We start from the raw sequence: 22,393 nt of genomic DNA, 5'->3' as shown, positions 1-22,393 counted from the left end.
ATTTTGATGGGATACCTACACTCCCATATTCATCACAGCTCTGTTTACAATACTCAAGACATGGAATTAACATAAATGTCCATCAACGGACGATTGGATAAGGAAACTGTGGTATATATACACCATGGAACACTACTCCGCCATAAAAAAGAATGAAATACTCTCATTTGCAACAACATGGATTTGCCTGGTGAAACTTACGTTGAGTGAAATAAGAAAAGCACAGAGGGATAAATACCACACGTACTCACTCATAAGAGGGAGCTATGAGAGAAAGAAGGAAGGAAAGAAAGACCACAGTGGTGTGCTGGACTTGCAGAGGGAGAGAACATTCCCTGGACTACAAAGTGGAGTGGGAGTAAAGGGAGAGGGAGAGGGGGGTTGATTATAATTGGGTTGGGACACAAGGTGCAAATACAATTTCTGGTAATGGGTATGCTGCCAGTATGAATCTGGCCCTCACATCATGGGCACGAGGGGTGACAACCAGTTTTGTATCTCAAGAATATTCATAACCAATAAAAAAGGACCCACCATATTGTATGCCATAAATGTATAAAATTATGATTTTTCAATTAACAATAATATAATACTAAAAATATTTCTCATACTTAGTTGTATTATAAGGTAAATTTGTTTAACCCATAATATTTTTATGCAGTAGATTCTATTATATTCCCATTTCACGAGGGATTAAAAACTCAATTTTATAAAAGACTGAATTTTAGACTGTGTCGACCTTCCAATAGATAATTATTTGTTTTGATTGAAGAAGGTTTATAGTTTGCGTTAAGATAATAACTGATTCTGAGGACAGACACGGAATGAGGAAACATAGAGCACTGGTGAGAAGATTACTCCAGATAGTCCATGCAAAGCATTTATTTCAGTATCTAACATATAGTAAAGCTTCAATAACTATAAACATACTAGTTTGTTTATAAAAAATGGAAGGGGAGAAATAGGATGCGGTGTAAAAGAAATCAAGCATTTAATTTTGGACTTATATTTGGAGTACATTTGGTTATATGACTGAGATTATAAAAACCAACCCTTTTTTGGAGATTAGGAGTTCAAAAAAATGCCCACAGTGTGTATATGTTAAGAAAGAAAGAAGCACTAAGAACTATCAACATAAGAGTGACCAGAAAGAAAAGAAATGTCTAGAAATTACAAAGCAAAAGTGTGACAGGTAAAATATGTGTGTGGCAGTAAGGTAAGTTATGAGAGAGTGCTAGGAATATAGTGCGGTTAGAAGAATCCATTCTACTTAGAAAGTTCCTAAACTTTAACAGAAAAAGTTGGTGTTTGATAAAATACGGTATAAATTATTTCAATAAAATTGTGAGGAAATAACACACTTACAGTATATTGACAGTTGACTGGTGACTAACAAAAGGAAAATCATTGTGGACCATGTCAATGAAATAGTTAACATATATTTATTACTCATTACGACCAATAGTACTTTATATATTAACTACTTTAATTTTTCAACACAGTATATGAATGAAGGATGGTATTATTTCCAATTTAAGATGACAAAACTGTTACAATGAAATCAAGCCATATTTGAAGAAATGTTCAATCGCTTAAATCTGATATTATTTGTACTTAGTTATATTAAGAACAGTATTTTGGAGTGTATTTCAACCTTAACTAAACATATTTAAGACTAAACATAATTATGATGCTTTTGTACATTCCTATATATTTTACAGCTAACATATGTTATCATTCTATTTTTTATCAAAATACTCCCTTTCTTCTGCACTGCAGTAGAAAAAGACTGTAATTTTAAACAGAAAGTTCTCAGGAAGAGTCAGGAGAATGTGTCAGTAAGGAAGAAATTTTTTAAAGAAAATACAAATTTCAATAATTAAACTGTGAGAGCTTAACATCTTAAGCAACGTATATGGAGAGCCTGTATACTGAACCCCAAGCTATTTGTGATATATTTGCACTCTCTCAATAACAGTACTTCAAGAAGACACATGAAAATGCTAAAGAAAGGTCAAGATTCAGCTTTAGGATTCAGCCTGTGGGTAGGAAAGAACTATTGATCTCACAAAACATTAGCAGTCAAATCTGTATGGAAAAATTAAACTCAAGATGCAGATAAAATAACATAAATAACATGGGAATGAAATGTGATGAGAAGAAAGCACCCATAATATTTTGAAGTGTGGTATAGATTTGGATGTTTTCTAAATCTCCCCTGAAATGACCAAAAATACACAATTGTAGAACCTACGCTACCAGGATGTTGAGATTTATAAACAAAATTTGTAAATGCACGTGAATTTGTTTGCATACTTTCTCCTCTATTAATTACCATTCTGTGCAAATATATCTGAATTTTAAATACAGATTGAGTAAAAGTAAGAAAGCAACGATGAGAAACCATACAATAACAACATTTATCTTGCTGGGACTGACCAATGACCCTCAAATGAAGATTGGGATTTTCCTCTTTCTCTTTCGTACCTACACGTTGAGTATAACCGGGAACCTGACCATCATCGCCCTCACCTTCATACATTCACACCTTAAAACTGCCATGTATGTTTTCCTACAAAATTTCTCCTTCTTAGAAATCTCCTCTACATAGGCTTGTATTCCCAAATTCTTATACAACATATCAATAGGTGACAAGGCAATCACATATGACAATTGTATCATTCAAATGTTTTTCACTGATCTTTTTGGTGTGACAGAATTTTTTCTCCTGGCCACCATGTCCTATGACCGATACACAGCCATCTGCAAGCCCTGCATTACGTGACCGTCATGAATAAGAGAGTGTGTAGAAGCCCAGTCCTTTGTTGCTGGACAGCGGGATTGTTGATCATACTCCCACCACTCAGCCTGGGTCTCAATCTGGAATCCGTGACTCTAATCTCATTGACCGTTTTGTCTGTGATGCATCGCCCCTCCTAAAGATCTCATGCTCAGAAACGTGGCTTCCGGAGCAGATCGTCATAGTCTGTGCTGTGTAGACCTTCATCATGACCCTCGGATGTGTAGTTCTAGCCTACGCATACATCATTAAGACCATTCTACGATTCCCCTCTGCCCAGCAAAGGAATGAGGCATTTTCTACCTGTTCTTCCCACATGATCGTGGTCGGCATCACCTATGGGAGCTGCATCTTCTTCTACGTTAAACCTTCCGCAAAGGAATCAGTGGCTGCTAACGAGGAGGTGACAGTCCCCACTACTTCCATTGCTCCCATGCTTAATCCGTTCATTCACACCTTGAGAAACAAGCAAGTAAAACAAGCCTTCAATGACTCAATCAAAAAAATTTGGAAATATACAAAAAGTCACTGCTAACTATAGTCACCCTATAGTGCTACAGAACACTAGATATTATTCCTCCTATCTAGCTGTGATTTTGGAGCCCTTAACCAGCCTCTCCTCAAAGATCTTTTTTAATGCCAGATGCCATTTCAGGCACTGATCAGAATAAAAAACCCACAAATTTCTTGTCCTTTCATGTCTTATATTTTAGCAGTTGTATGTGACCAATTCATTAAATAAGATATATACACCACAAATAATAAGAAAATCTTAATATTTTAAAGGGAAAAAAAGGAAACTACAACAAATGATTATATCTTTTTTACTGAAAAATAATTGATTTAACATTTTTGTGGGGTACAGAACTGAATATCAATATACATGTACAATGTGTGATGATCAAATCAGGATAATTAGCATGTTCACCATTACACAATGTAATAATAAAAACTGAATTATAAAAAAATGAGATCCCACAATTTTGAAGATTCTAGAAAGTACAGAACAGTTTAAATAGAAAACATACAAAATAAGGTGCTAACAGTTCTTAAACGACTAGTAAATTTGTATGGAAAATAGTCATATTCCTAACATCTGCATTTGTTTCTATGCCTTACTCTATAACTATAACCAATGGCTGCTAAGAAATTAAAATTACTAGAAGATTGTAAAAACATGTAAAATATAAAAAACACGGAAAGTATGTAACTTAGTCCCACAAATGACTACAAGTCATTGTAAACCTAAGGAGCTGTATCTTCATCTAGTTTAAACCCTCAGCAAAAGTGGTCACAAAACGCTATGTCCTTCACTCCTATGCTGAATCCCTTATTTACATCTTGAGAAACAAGCAAGTAAAACAAAGAGCTTCAGTGACATTTCTAGGGACTTAAATGTGATATATCTTATTAATAATTCTGCAGTGACTACCCGTTAAAATAATAGTATTTGATATATTTGGTTAAGTAAAAATTACTATTAAAATTAGTTTATTGTTATTTTTAAATTTGGCTACTAAATTTTTTTAATTATATATGTGGCTCATGTTATATTTCTGTTTGAATACCTTTGATGTTTATGTGGTGCTGGTTAGTAATGGATTCAAACTCTGTTTATTTGAACCAAATTTCAGTATTTGACATAAGAAAGCTTCACCACAGAAACACTTTTCAGGAACAAGGTAATTTCAAGAAACTCCCAAAGCAAACTCCACATGTATTGAAACCATTATAAGCAACATTTAAATAATAAAAGATACAGTGAGCTTAAAAATAATCAACTACAAAATGCAATACCTCTTTTTTCATATTAGATTAATAACGTACAAATGGAGTTAATCTGTGGGATAAAAACTAAAAGAACTGTTAAAGGAAAATATAAACATTGTGATCACTAATGTAACTCTAATTCTTCTGAAAAAGAGTTGAACCTCTAAATATATGTAAATAGTGGGAATATGAATACCTAAGCCATGCTGTTTCTTAGAGAAATACCCATTAATACTGAGAAGTCAGGATGGGCATCAGAGTAAAATGAGTTTACAGATCACAGAAAGCTCTTTCTTACACAGGCAGAGCTTTTTGGAAACTCACGATAGCAATTTTTCTACAGCGTTCACTCCGGTTCATTCTGATACAAAAGCTCTGACTCTCTGGTGACTCATTTTTCCTTCATCGTTTTGCATTTTCTTCCAACCTTCCCATATTTCCTCACTTGGCCCATTTCTCACCCTAACTCCCAAACTGACAATACTATGAATTATGCTGTCCGTGTTCTGAATTCCTGATCTGACAAGCACTGGGTATTTCTAAATGGAAATTAGTGGTCTTGTAGACTCGGTGACTACTGAGTGATTAGAAACTTTCAGTTTCTAGAAGTTCTAATAGCAATGAAACTCCTCCCCTGTCTGGAGTTCAAGAAGCTGGAGAAGGCCTGCATTGTGGGAGTAAAAGTCATCTGCTTCTTCAGGTTCACTAAGAGCTCAACTGAGGGCCCAGACTGAGAAGTTACTATAGGCCTTGATCTAAGATGCTTGCCTTTTTCAGCTCAGAGGTAATTACAACTCATCTCCTAGATTTCTTGAAAACATCCAAAAATGTTTAAAACATTCTATTAGCAACGAGTATTTTTGAACGCTTACTCTGTGCCTGACTATGTGTTTAGCACTCCATTTCTACTAATTTGAAACTTACAGAAATGGAGAAAATATCATAGTGCATGCCTCTATATCCATCACAGCGTCAATAAGTATCAATTTATGGCCAATCTTGTTTCACCTGCGAACCGCTCCATTCCTCCCAATCCTCATTTGATTATTTGAACATATATATACTTTATGTTATTTCATCAATAATGTTTCTATGTGTATCTCTAAAAATATAAAAACTTTTCAAAGATTAAGGCTTAACATATAGTAAGGAACATAATTCAATGCATGGAGCTTGATGAATTTCTTTAAGGGTAGATATCATTTAACCAGCACACAGATATTTTTAACACCTTAAAAAATATCTGAGGTATGTGTTATGCTGACTTATAATATAAAAGATTAGTTTTGTCTATTCATGACCACTATAAAAGTAGAAATACACAGAATGTATTCTTTTGGGTCTTGTGTCATTTTTCTCAACATTGTGTCTGTGATAGTCATCCGAGTTATTATATTAACAGCAGTTTCTTTTTTAAGTTCTAAGTTATAAATCACATAGTTATAGCCAATTAATTTAATCATTTTCTAATAATAGAGATTTGGGTTATTTCCAATATGTGACTGCTATAGACAGAGCTGCTAAAATATTCTTGCACGTGTTTTTGCACAGACATATGCACTCATATCTTTAGAATATAATCATATCATTAGGAGTGGAATTGAAAGCCTATATGGTAGCCATATGTTTAGCTTAGTGGACATTGGCAACTAATTTTCAAAGATGTTTTACCAATATATTCTCCCATCATTAAAGCATGAGAGTTTTAATTGCTCTATTTTCTTGTCAACATGTAAATTTGTCAAAACTAGCAATTCTAGCCATTTTCTGACTAATGATGTTGAACACCTTATTATATGCTTTTTGGATATCAGACAACCTATTTTGCAAAGTGTCTATTCAAATCATGTTTTCCTTTTTATTAGATTGTCTCTTTTTAAAATTTATTTTTTGTAGGAGTTTTGTGAATTTTCTAATATTGTATTTATTGAAGTTATTTATCCCCTTTCCGTGTCTTGTCTTTTAATGTTCTTTATGTCAACTTTGAGAAACAAAAATTCTCATTTTAGTAAAGTCTAATTTATTTTTTCATTTCTTTTCTCACTAAGGCTCTTTGTGCTTTGCTTTGGAAATCATTGTTTAGCCCAATATCATGAAGATAGTTAACTATGTTCTGTTCCATAAGCTTCATTCTCAGATCTTAAAAATTAGGGTTTATGGCCCATCTGAAATTGACTTTTGCCTATGGTTTGAGGTAGGGAAAATGTTCTACTTTTTTCCATACTGATATCCAAATAAGGCAGCATTACTTATTGAAAACATTACTCTTTCCTCTTCGCATTCAATGGCAACGTTGTTATAACTAATTGTTGTATCATAAGTAAATCTTCTCAGGGTTCATTGTTTAATTCTGTTGATAATGTTTCTCTGTCTTTGAATCAATACTCTACTGTTTCATTTGCAGTGGCTTTTTAATGAATTTTCACAATGGGTAGTGCAAATGGAACAGCTTTGTTCTGCTTTCTCAGAAATGTCTTGGCTCTTCTCAGCCCTCTGATTTTCATAAAACTTTTAAAACCTTTGCAATTTCTGCAAACAGAAAAATTCTCACAGCAATTTTAATTAAGATTGCATCAAGCCTACAGGCCAATTGGGTGAAAATTACCATATTTACATTGCAGAGAATCTGATCAATTAAAATATGGTATAGCAACCACCCATTTTGGTCTTTACTTTCAAAAATGTTTCAGAGTTTTAAATGCAGAGGGGCTTTGCACAATATTGATAGACATATTACTATGTATTTTGGTATATTCATTCCTGCATGGTTGTTGCTATTTTATAAGAATTTTTTATTTTATCCTCTGTTTGTTGCTGTTATCGACAGGTTCTACTGGTTTTTGTATATTGACTTTGGCTGTCGACCTTTCCGAATTTAGTCATTATTAACTATAAAATTTACCAATTAATTCAAGTGATTTACTCATAGGATCTTTTAACTATTGCAACACACATACATAATCAAATAATCTGCAAATAATGGCAAAACAGTATATTTATTTCTCTTTGTTTTACTGCCCTGTTTAGGCCCTTCAATGCAGTAATAAATGTAAGCAGTGGGAGTGGACAATCTGTCTTACAACTCAGCTTAATATTCCAAAGAAGTCAACGGGAAAGTTTCCAGTACTCAAAATAATGAGAAGCAGCAGTGAACACCAAAACCGAAAAAGTTTTTACTAATGAAAGAAAGCATAAATATCTTGATGTAAAAACATATACTTGATGTATATGTAATAGCATCCACAATTGTTTATTTTGAAAAGAAAATATATATCTTGACCTGAATCCATACATGATTACATCATAAGAAGTACTAAAAGGAAGATATGAGGAAGAAAGCAAAACAGTGCAGGAAAAAAAAAGTACTATCCACCTTTACACGTAAGAAACTCTGTTTAGAGCCTGAATGATAGGTAAGCGAGATGATGAATATGTTACTCAGTTTGATTTAATCATTTCCTATTGCATATGTCAATCAGAACATCACATTGTATCCCATAAGTATATATAATTATGGTATTTCAATGAAAAATATTTACTTCTCAATTATTTCTGTTAAAATATTATTAAGGATAGCCATTACAAAAATACAACAGTGAAAGAGGTAGATTCTCCTTAGATGCAACTAAATTATACACAGTTAAAATGGTGCAAAACTGATTTTAAAAATAGTATCTCATTAAAAGATAAGATCCTATGAATATAACAGTAACATGTAAAGCATATAGGAATTAAAATGAAAATACAAGGTCTATTCAGAAAAAATGGAAAAATAAATTTCTGATGCATGAGTTACTATAAATTATAATAGCATAAACAGAATTAAAACCAATGACAAACTGATGAGAAAGTTTCACATCATATGTGACCATTAAACAGGACCATAAGTATTAAATGAAGTGTGGTGCAAAGCTAGGCCATAAATACAATTTAACTGTCAGTTTGGTATAACCTTTTTGAAGGCACTTTGGCAGTTTAATAGAAGAGCCTCAAAATGTGAATATATTTTCATTTTGATTCTGAAATTCTACCTCTAGAATTTCATCTAAGTGCACTGCCCCCAGCAATGGTTAGTTGTAAAAAAGGCCAAACAAACTAAATATCTGAGATGATACAGTCGTGCAATTGACTTTAATAAAGCTATTTTTAAGGAATAGTGATAACTGCACATTCATTTAAAACTGCTAAGAATGGGTTAAAATATGAATGAATTTTGAAAACACATATCATGCATCATCATTCACATCAATGATTATTTTTTTGGTAATAGTGTATATAACTAGGGAAAAAAAGCAACTTGTAAAGGTAAATAATAGAAACTGTATTTTTATTTTTTAAATATTTATATAAAACTTTATATATTAATGTATAATTAAAAAGAATTATCACTTGCTTAGAGTTTCCTAATATAATCATTTTGTTATCTTCTTTAATGACTGAAAAAACAGTATGTAGGTTAGTTTGTGATCTTTCAACTTTCATACATGGTAGGGAAAAAATGCAGGAAAGGCGGATTTGTTCTTGACCATCTGGTTTTTTAACTATTGTATCTTGACCTGTGCCTGATGCTATTGTTGCATCATTGTGTCTCTAAGGACACTGTCCCCACTGCTGCATCTTTAGGGATTTTTACCCAGTTCATTACAAAGAAGACTCATTAGTGACATTTGAACATGGGTCACTAAGGTCCCAGTCATCTATTATTTAATAGATTCAGATTCTGCAAATAAATCAAATGTAAGCCTTAATAGTGTAAAAGCCTCTCACCCTGTCCAGAGATATCGTAATAAAAATGCTTTGAAAGCAAGAGAAAGCAATATTTGAACAATGTTTTATTTTCCACCCAAAAAGAGCTAGAAAATACTTCCTAGGTTCAAAAGAGATCATAGTCTTTGGTTAGAAAATCCTCTCAATGTACTGAACGTAAAAGAAAAGAAAAAAAGGAAGTAAAGGAAAAACTCAAACAGTTCCAGGCCCTCTCAGAGCAGCAAAGTGGAGACATAAACTGAGAGACAGGATAATCCCAGCCAAGACTTTGCTGCTAGGTCCTCTTCATCAAATTAGCCTTGAACACTCTTGATGTTAAAGAATCAGCAGAAGCTATTACTAACTCTCAGAAGAGTAAGTACAGTGGCTATTTCATTTACTTTCATTTCCAGTAAATCTGTGTAATGGTTTTCTCTGAGAATCAGGTTTGATGTGATTTACCAAAGTCAGATGTAATTATTTGAATTATTATGTAAAAATCAACACATATCTCTCAGTTGCACTTTTTAATGCTGCTTTTTAGTTATATAATGATAATATAAACTTATATACAATGAGAAGTTATCTGTCATACTCTCACTCCCCTCTTTACAGGGAAAAATATGTATACCTGCATTAAAATCACACCCCATGAAAGATTATCTAATAATATTCACAAAACTAGCTATCCCTTCACTTTTTGTTAAGTATAAAAGTCTTCGGAAGATGCAACTGTTTTCTTAAACTTTGCCTCCTAATAGCTAGGATTAGCAGTGAATGGGATAAATGACGAATAGTTTGGAACAAGGGCTATCACCCACAGGGTGCAGGAAAGAGCATGCTACCTTGGAATAGATCTAGGAGCTACTGGGTTGAGAAGTAATGGATTGGGGACAGTACGAAAGCTGAAAAAGAGCACCCTTTCTTTCAATTAAAATGATCAGCTGTAGTTATTACACTGTGTCCCTATAGTTCCTAAGAATGTCACTGGTCTGTGATGATGACAGCAGATCTTGGAGTTTAAATTTAATAACTGGTCTTATAGTGAGGGGTGATCTTTAAAAAAGTCCCATGATACATTGCAGTGATTTGAGTGAAGATACAATTACACAGTCACACAGTGAGCTCAAGGAAAACAGTGATATAAAGTTCATAGATGATGCCTTGGTAAATATACACAAAAGTTCTAAATAACTATGTCCTATGTCCTTGAAATTACATTTCTAGGAATTTTTATGAATTGTGAAATAATGTTCATAAAAATATGCATTTTGCAGACATTTCAACAATTGCAGAAATCAAAGAGATATATAATAGCATGTCGAAGTTGCTTTAAAACTTGTACATGTACAACATTTACCTTATCCACTCATCCAAAAAGTAATTTGATTTGTAGTGAGGAACATGAGAATAATATTACTTTCATCATCACATGTTGTTCACAAATACTGATGGTCAACTCTGTACTTCATAAATATGTATAAATAAAAACAATTTTAAGCATTTAAAAGAACGTGTGGTACATTCATAAAGTCATTTTGAAATAGGTGAAATTTTGAAATACTAAGAATTTTTTTAAATATTTTGAGCATTTTTTCATGTGCATGTTGGCCATTTGTATTATGTCTTCTTTAGAGAAATGTCTATCCAGGTCTTTGTCTGTTTTTAAATTAGTTTACTTGTTTTTTTGCTATTTGATTTCCTTACATATTCTGGATATTAGCCCCGTGTCTGATGTGCAGTTTGCAAACACTTTTACTCATTCTGTAGGTTTTTTCTTCTCTTTGTTGACAGTGTCCCTTGCTGTGCAGAAGCTTTTTAGTTTGATGCAGTCTCATTTCTGTATTTTTGCTTTATTTGCTGTGCCTTTGGGGTCTCATTCAAAAAAGCACTGCCTGCTCCCATATCATGTAGCATTACCCTGTTTTCTTCTAGTAGTTTCATAGTTTCAGGTCTTAAGTTTAGGCTTGTATCCATTTTGAGTTTATTTTTCTCTATGCTGAGGGATAAGAGTCTAGTTTCAATCTTCTGCATGTGGATATCCAGTTTCCTCAGCACCACTGATTGAAGATGCTGTCTTTTCCCCACTCTATATTCTTGACACCGTTGTCAAAAATCAGTTGGCTCTAAATGCACGTTTGTTACTGGGCTCTCTATTTTTTTTTTTAACTGGGGTGTATATACACAATGGAATACTATTCAACTATAAAAAGAAATGATATCCTATCATTTGCAGAAACATGGATGGAGCTGGAAACCATCACGTTAAATGAAGTATAGCAGGCACAGAAAGACAAATACCACATGGTCTCACTCATACGTGGGATCTAAAAAAAAAAGAAAGAAAAGTGGTTTTCTGACAGAAGTAAAGGGTGGAATAATGGTTATGAGAGGCTGGAAGAAGGGAGGTTTTGGGGGAGGGGAAAGGGTGGACTAATGGGTGCAATACTGTACTATCTACCCTAAGTGATTCATTGTGCAGTGTATGAATATTGAAACAACACACTGTACCCCCCAAAAATAAACATAAATAAAATTGAAAGACAATGCTGATCCTGTTACGCCATCATTATCAATTATAATGAAGCAAATTAGATTTCTATGTTATGCTACATTTTTCATATTATTTGCATATATCATCATTTATTCATTATTAAACCTACAAATTAGACAAGATAGGTAATATGATTTGCATATGTATTCTCTAAGATATAGGTGTTGCCAATGTGATAGTATTAAGAGGTGGGGCATTTAAAAAGCAATTAGACCATAGGGGATCCTACTTCATGAATGGGATTAAAGCCTTACAAGAGGCTTCATGCAGCAATCACAATTCCTTGAAGCTGATACCACAAGTGAACAGATATGAGGTTGTTGGGAAGGAGCAGGGAAAGGGAGGTGGGAGGGAAGTTTCGGTAATGGGCCACAATAATCAACCACATTGTATATTAACAAAATTAAATTAAATTTTTTAAAAAAGAGGCTTGATGCATCATCAGGCTCCCTTGCCCTTTTGCCTTCCACCATGTGAGGCACACAGAGTTCCTCCCTGTGGAGGATGAACATCAGGGCTCCATCTCTGAAGTGAACAACAGCCTAGAACAGACAACTGGACTTGTCAGCATTTTGATCTTTGACTTCCCAGCCTCCAGAACTGTTAGAAAATAAATTTCTGGTTTTATTTAAAAAATTGTCCAGTTTGTAATATTTTGTTATAACAGCACAAACAGACTAAGACAATAGGTATTATTATCTCCATTTCATAGATGAAAATATACAGGATCTAAATGTAGTAGAAAAACATGACCCGATAACCCTGGTTCCATAGCACCAGGATGTTAGACACTGGATGTAGAAATAACCAATAAAATAGGGATCAAGAAAGAACATATATTTCATTATCCTTTTGTAGAGATTTTTTGTTCCAGATAAAAATTGTCTATGTTTATGGTATACAATGTGGTGTTTTGATATGCGTATGCATTGTAAAATGATGAAATTAATTAACATATCCATCATCTCACATACTTAACTATTTTTTTTAAAAAGAATTTTTTTAAAAAGGGGGATTTAAAACTGGTTACACAAATACAGTGTTTTGAAATTAAACAGAATAAAATTAAGTGCGCAAAGGGCTTAAAAATATATATACAATACGATTTAAGATGTCTATCATGTTAAATCCAGCCTTCTGCAGCTACTTTCTACATTTCATAGCTCTGATCTAATTTTTTCCTCAGATATCCATTCCACTGACCCTCAGAACAGTTGGTGAGCTTCCTCTGTCCCTCTAGCTGTCTGCTCTGTTCCATCTGGACCTGTCTTGCTCATAGCTTTTCTAAAGACTAACAATTCATTTTAGGTCACCATTTATAAAGGAATAAAAGATCTAAGTAAGGAGAAATCATAAGGAAACGATTCCTCCACACGTATAGTTGTTGATTCCTTCCTGCCTCAGAAGAATCCATCTTTTCCTCCCTTGTTTGGATTTTTTAACCTATTAAATAATTAAGGAGGATATTGTTGAAGTATGTATAAGCCAGAATAATGTGGTTATTCATATTAATCAATATTATTGAACCAAGTTGGTTTTGATGTGCTCAAGCATTCTTTTTTCTTAATGAAAATTGCTTTTTTCTAATAAGACTAGTGGCCATTGTAAAGCATCTACACAAGAAAATGTAAAGAAAAGTAAAAAGAAATAAAAATTTACAAACCATCAAAAAAGATTAATAGCATGTAAAACTTATGAATCAAGATATGCAAATTTCTTGACCTCTGTTTTGAATATTTTACTAACAGATTCCTGAAGAAATCTCAAATCATCACCAACAAAGATACAACTATTTACTGCATGAGCGCATAGCAAAGAGGAGAGGCCAGTTCACAGTTTGGTCAGCGTGGAAGGTAATAAAAGCAGAGAGAGTGCTACCTCATGGTATGAATTTATTCACTAGCAAAACACCTGATTCAGATGAAAATATATATATTAATGTTAAATAGAGGGGAATACAAAATTTAAATAATTGAAATTGGTGACAAACTATCTCAAGATGAAAATCAAATAGGACGGAAGCTGGGATGCGTAGGCCAATGAATTAGATACGTACATATTTATACAAAAATATTTCTTACACGTACACTAAAAAGCTAAGATTGTGTTAGTTTTGGTAGCTATCCTGGTTTAAAGAAAAAAACGACAACAGTCCCCAATCTCAACAAACTCATTTTCTCAGAGGAAGTGCTAAAATGGAAATAATTACTTATCATAGGAGCACAAATGAGGAACACCCAAGACAAAACAGTATTAGAAGACTTGCCAGTAGAAGTGATGCTCAAACTGAAAATCTCAACTAAGCAGTTGCACACAGGAAGTGCTGAAGAGTATACTCAGTATTTCAAATTTGATTTTGAACTTGACGATACTGATAGTAAATATTAACAAGTATTGTTAGAGTATTTCTCATACTTAACTGAAGAGACAATGCATAAAAGAAATATGTGGTTTTTCTGGTTTTTTTTCAGCTGTATATCCTTGGACCAAACATTGCTTCACATGTGGCAAATAAATTGTGCATTAAAATACTCCCTGTATTGTGTGTCCCAGTGAACACTAAGTATCTATTACATACTATCAGAGAAAGGTAAGGAGAGTCACAGAAGTGAGCCAACAATGTGGAAGTTCCTTTTTAAAACACAAAAGAAAACATAAACACATGCTTGGTCACAAAGGTAAAATACAATATTGCAAGTTGCAAATGGATCACCAAAGCCTGTGCGTGGAGCCCACCTTAGTTGTTACATCTTTACATTTTATCAAGGACGAAATCATCTAGGAAAGACATGAAAAATGATTACATTTAAATATTCACCTTTAAAAGACAGAATAAACGTTAGACATAAAAAAATTACAATTTTGTTGAATCACAACACATTATGGGTCAAATCTAATAACATGTGAATATCCAACAGGATGTAGATTACAAATGTGAAAGAAAGGAGGAAATTGGGATGGTAGAACATATTTTAAAGGTATGTTTAAAAATCTATCACAAGCTATCAAAACAATAAAAATCAATTGAGTAGCCAAGCCCACTAGAGTGTAGGCAACATCAATCACTACTTACAGAAGAAACTAAGTGTGAATTTAGTTTGCTCTAAGTGCAACTGTTTATTGCTATCTGGTTTGAAATCACTCTACTCAAGGAAAATACCTCTAAATTTTACATTAAGATTGAATAAAATTCAGTAGTCAGGGATGAGAAACCACACAATAACAACCTACATCCTGTTGGGACTGACTGATGACCCTCAACTTCAGATTCCTATTTTTGTTTTTCTATTTCTCACTTACATAATAAGTATAACTGGAAATCTGACCATCATATTTCTCACTTTGGTGGACTTCCACCTTAAAACACCCATGTACTTTTTCCTACAGAATTTTGCTTTACTAGAAATTTCATTTACATCTGCTTGTATTCCTAGGTATTTGTATAACATAGCAACATGTGACAGGTCAATTACTTATAGTGTTTGTCTCGTTCAAGCATTTTTTATTGATGTCTTTGGAGTAACAGAATTCTTTCTTCTGGCCATCATGTCCTATGACCGCTACGTGGCCATCTGCAAACCCCTGAATTATGTGACCATCATGAGCAGCCCAGTCTGCAGGAGACTTGTCCTCTGCTGTTGGATGGCTGGCTTGTTGGTCATATTTCCACCACGTACACAATTCATAAATTTGAAATTCTGTGACTCAAATGTCATTGATTATTTTTTCTGTGATTCATCTCCTATCTTGAAGATTTCATGCTCAGACACATGGCACATAGAGCAGATGGTCATAGCCAGTGCTGTATTGACCTTCATCACAACCCTTCTGTGTGTTGTTCTCTCCTACATCTACATCATCAAAACCATTCTCAGATTCCCCTCTGCCCAGCAAAGGAAAAGGGCTTTTTCCACCTGCTCTTCTCACATGACTGTGGTTTCCATCACCTACGGAAGCTGTATCTTCATCTATGTCAAACCTTCAGCAAAGGAGTCTGTGGATATTAACAAGGGTGTGACAGTGCTGATGACATCCATTGCTCCCATGTTGAATCCATTCATTTACACTCTGAGAAACAAACAAGTGAGACAAGCATTTACTGATTCCTTCAAAAAACTTGCATTGGTCTCAAAGAAGTAAGGGAATGCTCAAGTGTAGAAATCAAATATCAAACTAAGAGTAAATCAATCAGTTTCAAATCTGTTTGTCTCTTCTTGATCTGTTCTCTATTCACGTTAACTTTCTCAAACATTTATTGCACCCAGAACAAATAGCCTCCACCGCATTCTCCTTTCATCCCCCTACAAACGAACGTCTTTTAGGATAATATCTCAATCCTAAGACATTATAATATTTTTCTAGTAAATGTAATCCTGACTTTATTTCCCATCTATCAAGCAAAAATTAAAAACAAAGTAACATAAAACAAATGCAAATTAAACAAGTAAACCACTAGCTTATCTTAAATTTTCTTGTACTTGCAAGAAAATAATTGATTGAAAGATCTCATTATCTCTTTCATTCTAAACATTGCTGAATATTTTACTTGACTAAATTAAAATTTATTGAGTTCCTGTTCTTAGCAGGCTAAATTTCAGGCAGTGAAAAAAAATTGATAATATCATAGAACTTATTAACTCCCTAATAATCCTCTATAACTATACTTTTTTTTAAATGACCATTATCAAGAAGTAACATGATATAATTGAAAAGTTAAGAAAAAATGCATGTCCAAATAAATGTGTTTTAAATAGAAGCAGAATTTAATATTTCGGATCCTGGACTATATTCATAGACATGTGCATATGCATACACATTATAAAATGCTAAAAATCTAAAATTAAAAGATTCACAGATTATACAGACTATTAACTTAAAGGTGAGAAAGGCTCTTTTCTGAAAGGATATAAAATTATAAGCACAAAGTCAAAATGTTAATTTCAGTTGAAAAATTAAATTAAGAATGGAGAAAAAATTTATTTGTTAACATAGAATATGACATCTTAATTCAAAATGTAGCTAAATTAAGCAGTAAATTTTTATGATCATGGAAACATACAATTTTAATAGAAATCAGAGAAATCAAACTAGCAGTATATGGAAGTCTCAGATAATTTGAAAGGAACTTCAAAAAAAGTTTATAATTAAAATAACAGTTGTCTTTTAACTCTGTTAATTGTTTCTTTTGCTGTGCAGAAGCTTTTTAGTTTGATATAATCCCATTTGTTTATTTTTCCTTTGGTTGCCTGTGCTTTTGGGGTCGTATTCATGAAGTCTGTGCCCAGTCCTACTTCATGAAGTGTTTCTCCTATGTTTTCTTTAAGAAGATTTATTGTTTCAGGGTGTATACTTAATTCTTTAATCCATTTTGAGTTGATTTAAGTATATGGTGAGAGGTATGGGTCTAATTTCATTCTTCTGAATATGGATATCCAGTTATCCCAGCACCATTTGTTGAAGAGGCAGTCTTTTCCCCAGTGTATTGGTTTGGTGCCTTTGTCAAAGATCAGATGGCCATAGGTATGTGGGTTGACTTCTGGATTCTCTATTCTATTCCATTGATCAGTGTGTCTGTTTTTATGCCAGTACCATGCTGTTTTGGTTATTGTAGCTTTGTAGTATAGTTTAAAGTCAGGTAGTGTTATGCCTCCAGCTTTATTTTTTTGGCTGCGAATTGCTTTGGCTATGCATGGTCTTTTGTTATTCCATGTAAACGTCTGGTTAGTTTTTCCATTTCTGAGAGAAATGTCATTGGAATTTTGATGGGGATTGCATTGAATTTGTATATCACTTTGGGTAGTGTGGACATTTTCACTGTGTTGATTCTTCCAATCCAAGAGCATGGGATATCTTCCCATCTTCTTGTGTCCTCTCTAATTTCTCTCAGGAGTTGTTTGTAGTTCTCATTATAGAGATTTTTCACATCCTTGGTTAACTCTGTTCCTAAGTATTTTATTTTTGGATGGCTATTGTAAATGGGCAAGCTTTCTTGATTTTTCTTTCTGCATGTTCGCTATTGGGGAATAGAAATGCTACTGATTTTTGTGTTTGGCAAATTAAAATTAAATTAAAAATAAACTAAAATAAAATAATAGTTAAATTTTTTAATGAAGTGAATGACATAGATTAGAACACAAAATGTCCATCAATTTTTCTCAAAAGAGCTCACACAATCACTAAATAAATTTTCACACTGATAAATTTTCTCCCATTTTTCTGAGATGCAGGCCTAATGGTTCTCCTTTGGGCTCTCTCCTGGAGTTCCCAAGATTTTACACTTGTTGTTGCCTATGTCAAAAGTGCTCTTACCTTCATTCTTCCATCTGATTTTGATTCTTCATTTATATCTCAGTTCAAATGCCATTTTTACTTATAGGCTGTTTGTCCCTACCCCGTCACACAGCATACAAACCCAGCTTAGAGAAAATGTATATCCTACCTACATGCTGTTTTGACCTAAGTTTCCACTTTTGTTTTTATAGCACAAATCTCACTAAAATTTTGTTTATGCTGTATATCTAAAGTCTACTCTAAAGGTAAATACTTTATTTTTGTGTGCACTAGAGTGTATATAAAATCTAGTAACTAAATGATCCTGAATATATTACTTTCAAAAAATATTGAACAAAAAATCTCACAACCCCTGCAAAAAAGAATAGTTATTGATTGAAAAATATGTTAATTTCTGACAGAAAAATACATAAAATATTTAAATGGGTATGATATGCTATATATCTTTAAAAGATTTTAAATTGAGGTTTAACTATCCTGTACCTTTTGGCCATTTGTATGTCTTCCTTTGTTGTTGTTGTTTTTGTTGTTGTTGTTGTTGTTTATTTCTTTATTACAAATATTCATGAGGTACAAAGCTGATTGTTCCCCCATACCCATTACCAGTAATTGTTTTTGTACCCTTTGTCCCCTTCCAATTGTCCCCCAAACTCCCTTCCCCTCCCCTGCTCCCCTCAACTTTAATTTGTAGCCCTAGGAATGTTCCCTCCCTCTGTTGGATCACGGGACTACCGTGGTCTTTCTTTCCTGCCTTCCTTTCTCTCTTAGCTCCCACTAATGAGTGAGCACATGAGGTATTTATCCCACTGTGCTTTGCTTGTTTCACTCAACATAAGTTTCTCCAGGTTCATCCATGTTGTTGCAAATGGGAGTATTTCATTCTTTTTTATGGCAGAGTAGTATTCCATAGTGTATATATACCACAGTTTCCTTACCCAATAATCTATTGATGGACATTTAGGTTGGTTCCATATCTTGGCTATTGTAAACAGAGCTGCAATAAACATGGGAGTGCAGGTATCTCTTCGACATGATGATTTCCATTCCTCTGGATATATACCCAGAAGAAGGATTGCTGGATCATACGGAAGATCTATCTGTAGTTGTTTGAGAAACCTCCAAATTGTTTTCAAAGTGGTTGTACTAATTTACAGTCCCACCAACAGTGCAGTAGTGTTCCCTTCTCTCCACACCCTCGCCAGCATTTGATATTCACCATCTTTTTGATCTTAGCCAGTCTAACTGGAATGAGGTGGTATCTCGATGTGGTTTTAATTTGCATTTCCCTGATGACTAGTGATATTGAGCATTTTTTCATGTATCTGTTGGCCATTTGTATGTCTTCCTTTGAAAAATGTCTATTCAGCTCCTTTGCCCATTTTTTAATTAAGTTATTTGTTTTTAACTGTGTAATTGCTTGAGTTCCTTGTATATTGTGGATGTTAATACCTTGTCAGATACATAGTTAGCAAAAATTTTCTCCCACTCTGTAGGTTGTCCTTTCACTCTGTTGATTGCTTCCTTTGCTGCACAGAAGCTTTTTAGTTTCATACACTCCCATTTGTTTATTTTTTCTTTCTGTTGCCTGTGTTTTCACGCTCAAGTTCATAGTCTGTCCTCTGACCTAGTTCCTGTAGTGTTTCACCTGCAGTTTCCCTTAGTAATTTTACAGTTTCAGGTCTTATACTTAAGTCTTTAATCCATTTTGAGTTGATTTTAGTAAATGGTGAGAGGAGCATGTCTAGTTTCATTCTTCTACATATGGATATTCAATTTTCCCAGCACCATTTATTGAAGAGGCAATCTGTTCCCTAATGTAGGTTTTCGTTGCCTTTGTCAAATATCAGATGGCTGTAAGCGTGAGGGGTGTTTTCTGGGTTCTCTATTCTGCTCCTTTACTCCGACTGTCTATTTTTATGCCAGTACCATGCTCAACATCACTAGTCATCAGGGAAATGCAAGAGATATCACTTCACCCCAGTTAGACTGGCTAATCAAAAAGACAGAGAATAACAAATGCTGGTGAGGGTGTGGAGAGAAGGGAACACTCTGACACTATTCGTAGGATTGTAAATTAGTACAACCACTATGGAAAACAGTATGGAGGTTTCTCAAACAACTACAGATAGATCTTCCATATGGTCCAGGAATCCCTCTTCTGGGAATATACCCAAAGGAAATCATCATGTCGAAGGGATTCCTGCACTCCCATGTTCATTGCAGCTCTGTTTACAATAGCCAAGACGTGGAACCAACCTAAATGTCCATTGATGGATGATTGGATAAGGAAACTGTGGTATATATACAACATAGAATACTACTCTTCCACAAAAAGGAATGAAATACTCCCATTTGCAACAACATGGATGAGCCTGGAGAAACTTATGTTGAGTGAAATAAGCAAAACACAGAGGGATAAATACCACATGTACTCACTGATATATGGGAGCTAAGAAAGCAAGAAGGAAGGAAAGAAAGACCACAGTAGTGCATTGGACTTGCACAGGGAGAGAACATTCCTTGAGCTACAAAGTGGAGTGGGGAGGAAAGGGGGATGTGGAGGGAGGTTGGGGATAATTGGGTGGGGGACACGGGGTACAAATGCAATTTGTGGTAATGGTTATCCTACCAGTATGAATCTGGCCCTCACATCATGGGCACGAGGGTGATGATCAGCTTTGTATCTCATGAATATTCATAACCAGAAAAAAAAAATGTGCAACACCTGTACACTGAAAAATAAAAAAAGAAAAAATGCTGAGAGAAAATAAAGAAGACCTAAAATAGGAGAGATTTACTGTGTTCATGGGTTAGAAAATTCAATTTATTATGATGTCAATTCTACAAAAAATGGTTCCACAGATTAAATGCAGTTCTAATCAAAATCCCAGCAGGCTTTTTTATTTTTTAAAATTGGCAAGTTGATTCTAAAATTCTAATGGAAATTCAAAGGACTTTGAATAGCCAAATAACTGGAAAAAGAGAATTACGGTTGGAGGACTTACACTATTTTTAAGAGTCATAAATGATTACTTGAGGTGGGAAAGGGGGAGTAGGAAGATTGGGTTAGGATGAAACCAAGTAATGGACACAAAGAATGATTATGTTTCGTAATGATGAACATGCTAATAATACTGATCTGATCACCACATGTTGTACACAAATACTGATAGTCAACTCTGTACCCCACGAATATGTATAATCAATTCTGTTTCAATATATGTATAAAAAACAAAGATACTGTAATCAAGATAGTATGGTATTGGTATAAACGTAGATCAACAAATCAGATAGAATACAGAAAGAGACCCACACAGATAGGTAAATTGATTTTCAACAAAAGGTGCCAAGCATTAAATAAGAAAAACATTATCAGATTATGACTTCAACTATTTCTAGCCACATTGAAAATAATAATAATAATAATAATTAATAATAATAATAATAAACCTTGATCCTTCACATTTTTTTACAAATATTAACTTGAAGTGGACTATAAATTTCAATGTAAGGGTTAAGACTATGAACTTGTAGAAGAAAATACAGGATATTTCTCTTCTGAAAAAACAGTGATATTTGTTTGGCAAAATTTCTTAAATAAAACACACAAAAACATGAATAATAAGAAATCAATAAAGTGGGCTGAATCAAAATTAGTATATTTTACTCCTCAAAAGAAATGAGAGTGAAAAGGTAAGCCAAAGGCTGAAGAAAATATTTGTAAAACAGACCAAGGAGCTCTTCTAAAATACATATGAGTATGAAGACCTCCTACAGCTCAATGAAAAGACAGAGAACCAAATATAATGAACAGAAGATTTAAACAGACACCTCACCGAAAAACATACCCATAACAAATAAGCACATGAAAAGATCCTTAACATCTTTAGTCATTAGGGGTAAGTAAATTAAAATCACACTTAGATACCATTATAAATTCCAAATAATGACTAAAATTAAAGTGATTGACTAAACTAAGTAAGATGAGAGAAAAATGGAACTGTCATACATAGCCATAGAGAATCAAAAGTGGTACAACCACATTGGAAAAAAGGTTGGCAGCTTTTTCACTTACGTATACACCTACCACACAGAACAGATGTTCCACTTTTAGGTATTTGTCCAAGAGAAATAAAAGCCTCTGTGAATAAAAAGAGTTGTAAAAAAAATTCATAATAGCTTTATTTATAATAGTTCAAACTAGGAAGTCTATGTTTCTAAAACTTATTAAC

At 33.7% G+C, this 22,393-nt stretch overlaps 1 protein-coding gene and 1 pseudogene across 1 annotated transcript; both read left to right on the top strand.

Annotated features, from left to right (window-relative positions):
* The first annotated feature begins 2,395 nt into the window (after window positions 1-2,395).
* LOC134391679 (olfactory receptor 6C2-like) lies at window positions 2,396-3,335 on the top strand (annotated as a pseudogene).
* Window positions 3,336-15,074: 11,739 nt separating this feature from the next.
* Window positions 15,075-16,010, top strand: LOC134360801 (olfactory receptor 6C2-like). The gene has a single exon (XM_063075600.1). The coding sequence runs from the start codon at window positions 15,075-15,077 to the stop codon at window positions 16,008-16,010; it is 936 nt and encodes a 311-aa protein (XP_062931670.1).
* The last annotated feature ends 6,383 nt before the right edge of the window (window positions 16,011-22,393 follow it).

The sequence above is a fragment of the Cynocephalus volans genome, chromosome 12, assembly GCF_027409185.1.
Source record: "Cynocephalus volans isolate mCynVol1 chromosome 12, mCynVol1.pri, whole genome shotgun sequence".
NCBI classification, from domain to species: domain Eukaryota; kingdom Metazoa; phylum Chordata; class Mammalia; order Dermoptera; family Cynocephalidae; genus Cynocephalus; species Cynocephalus volans.
This window is presented reverse-complemented; position numbering and strand designations above follow the sequence as displayed.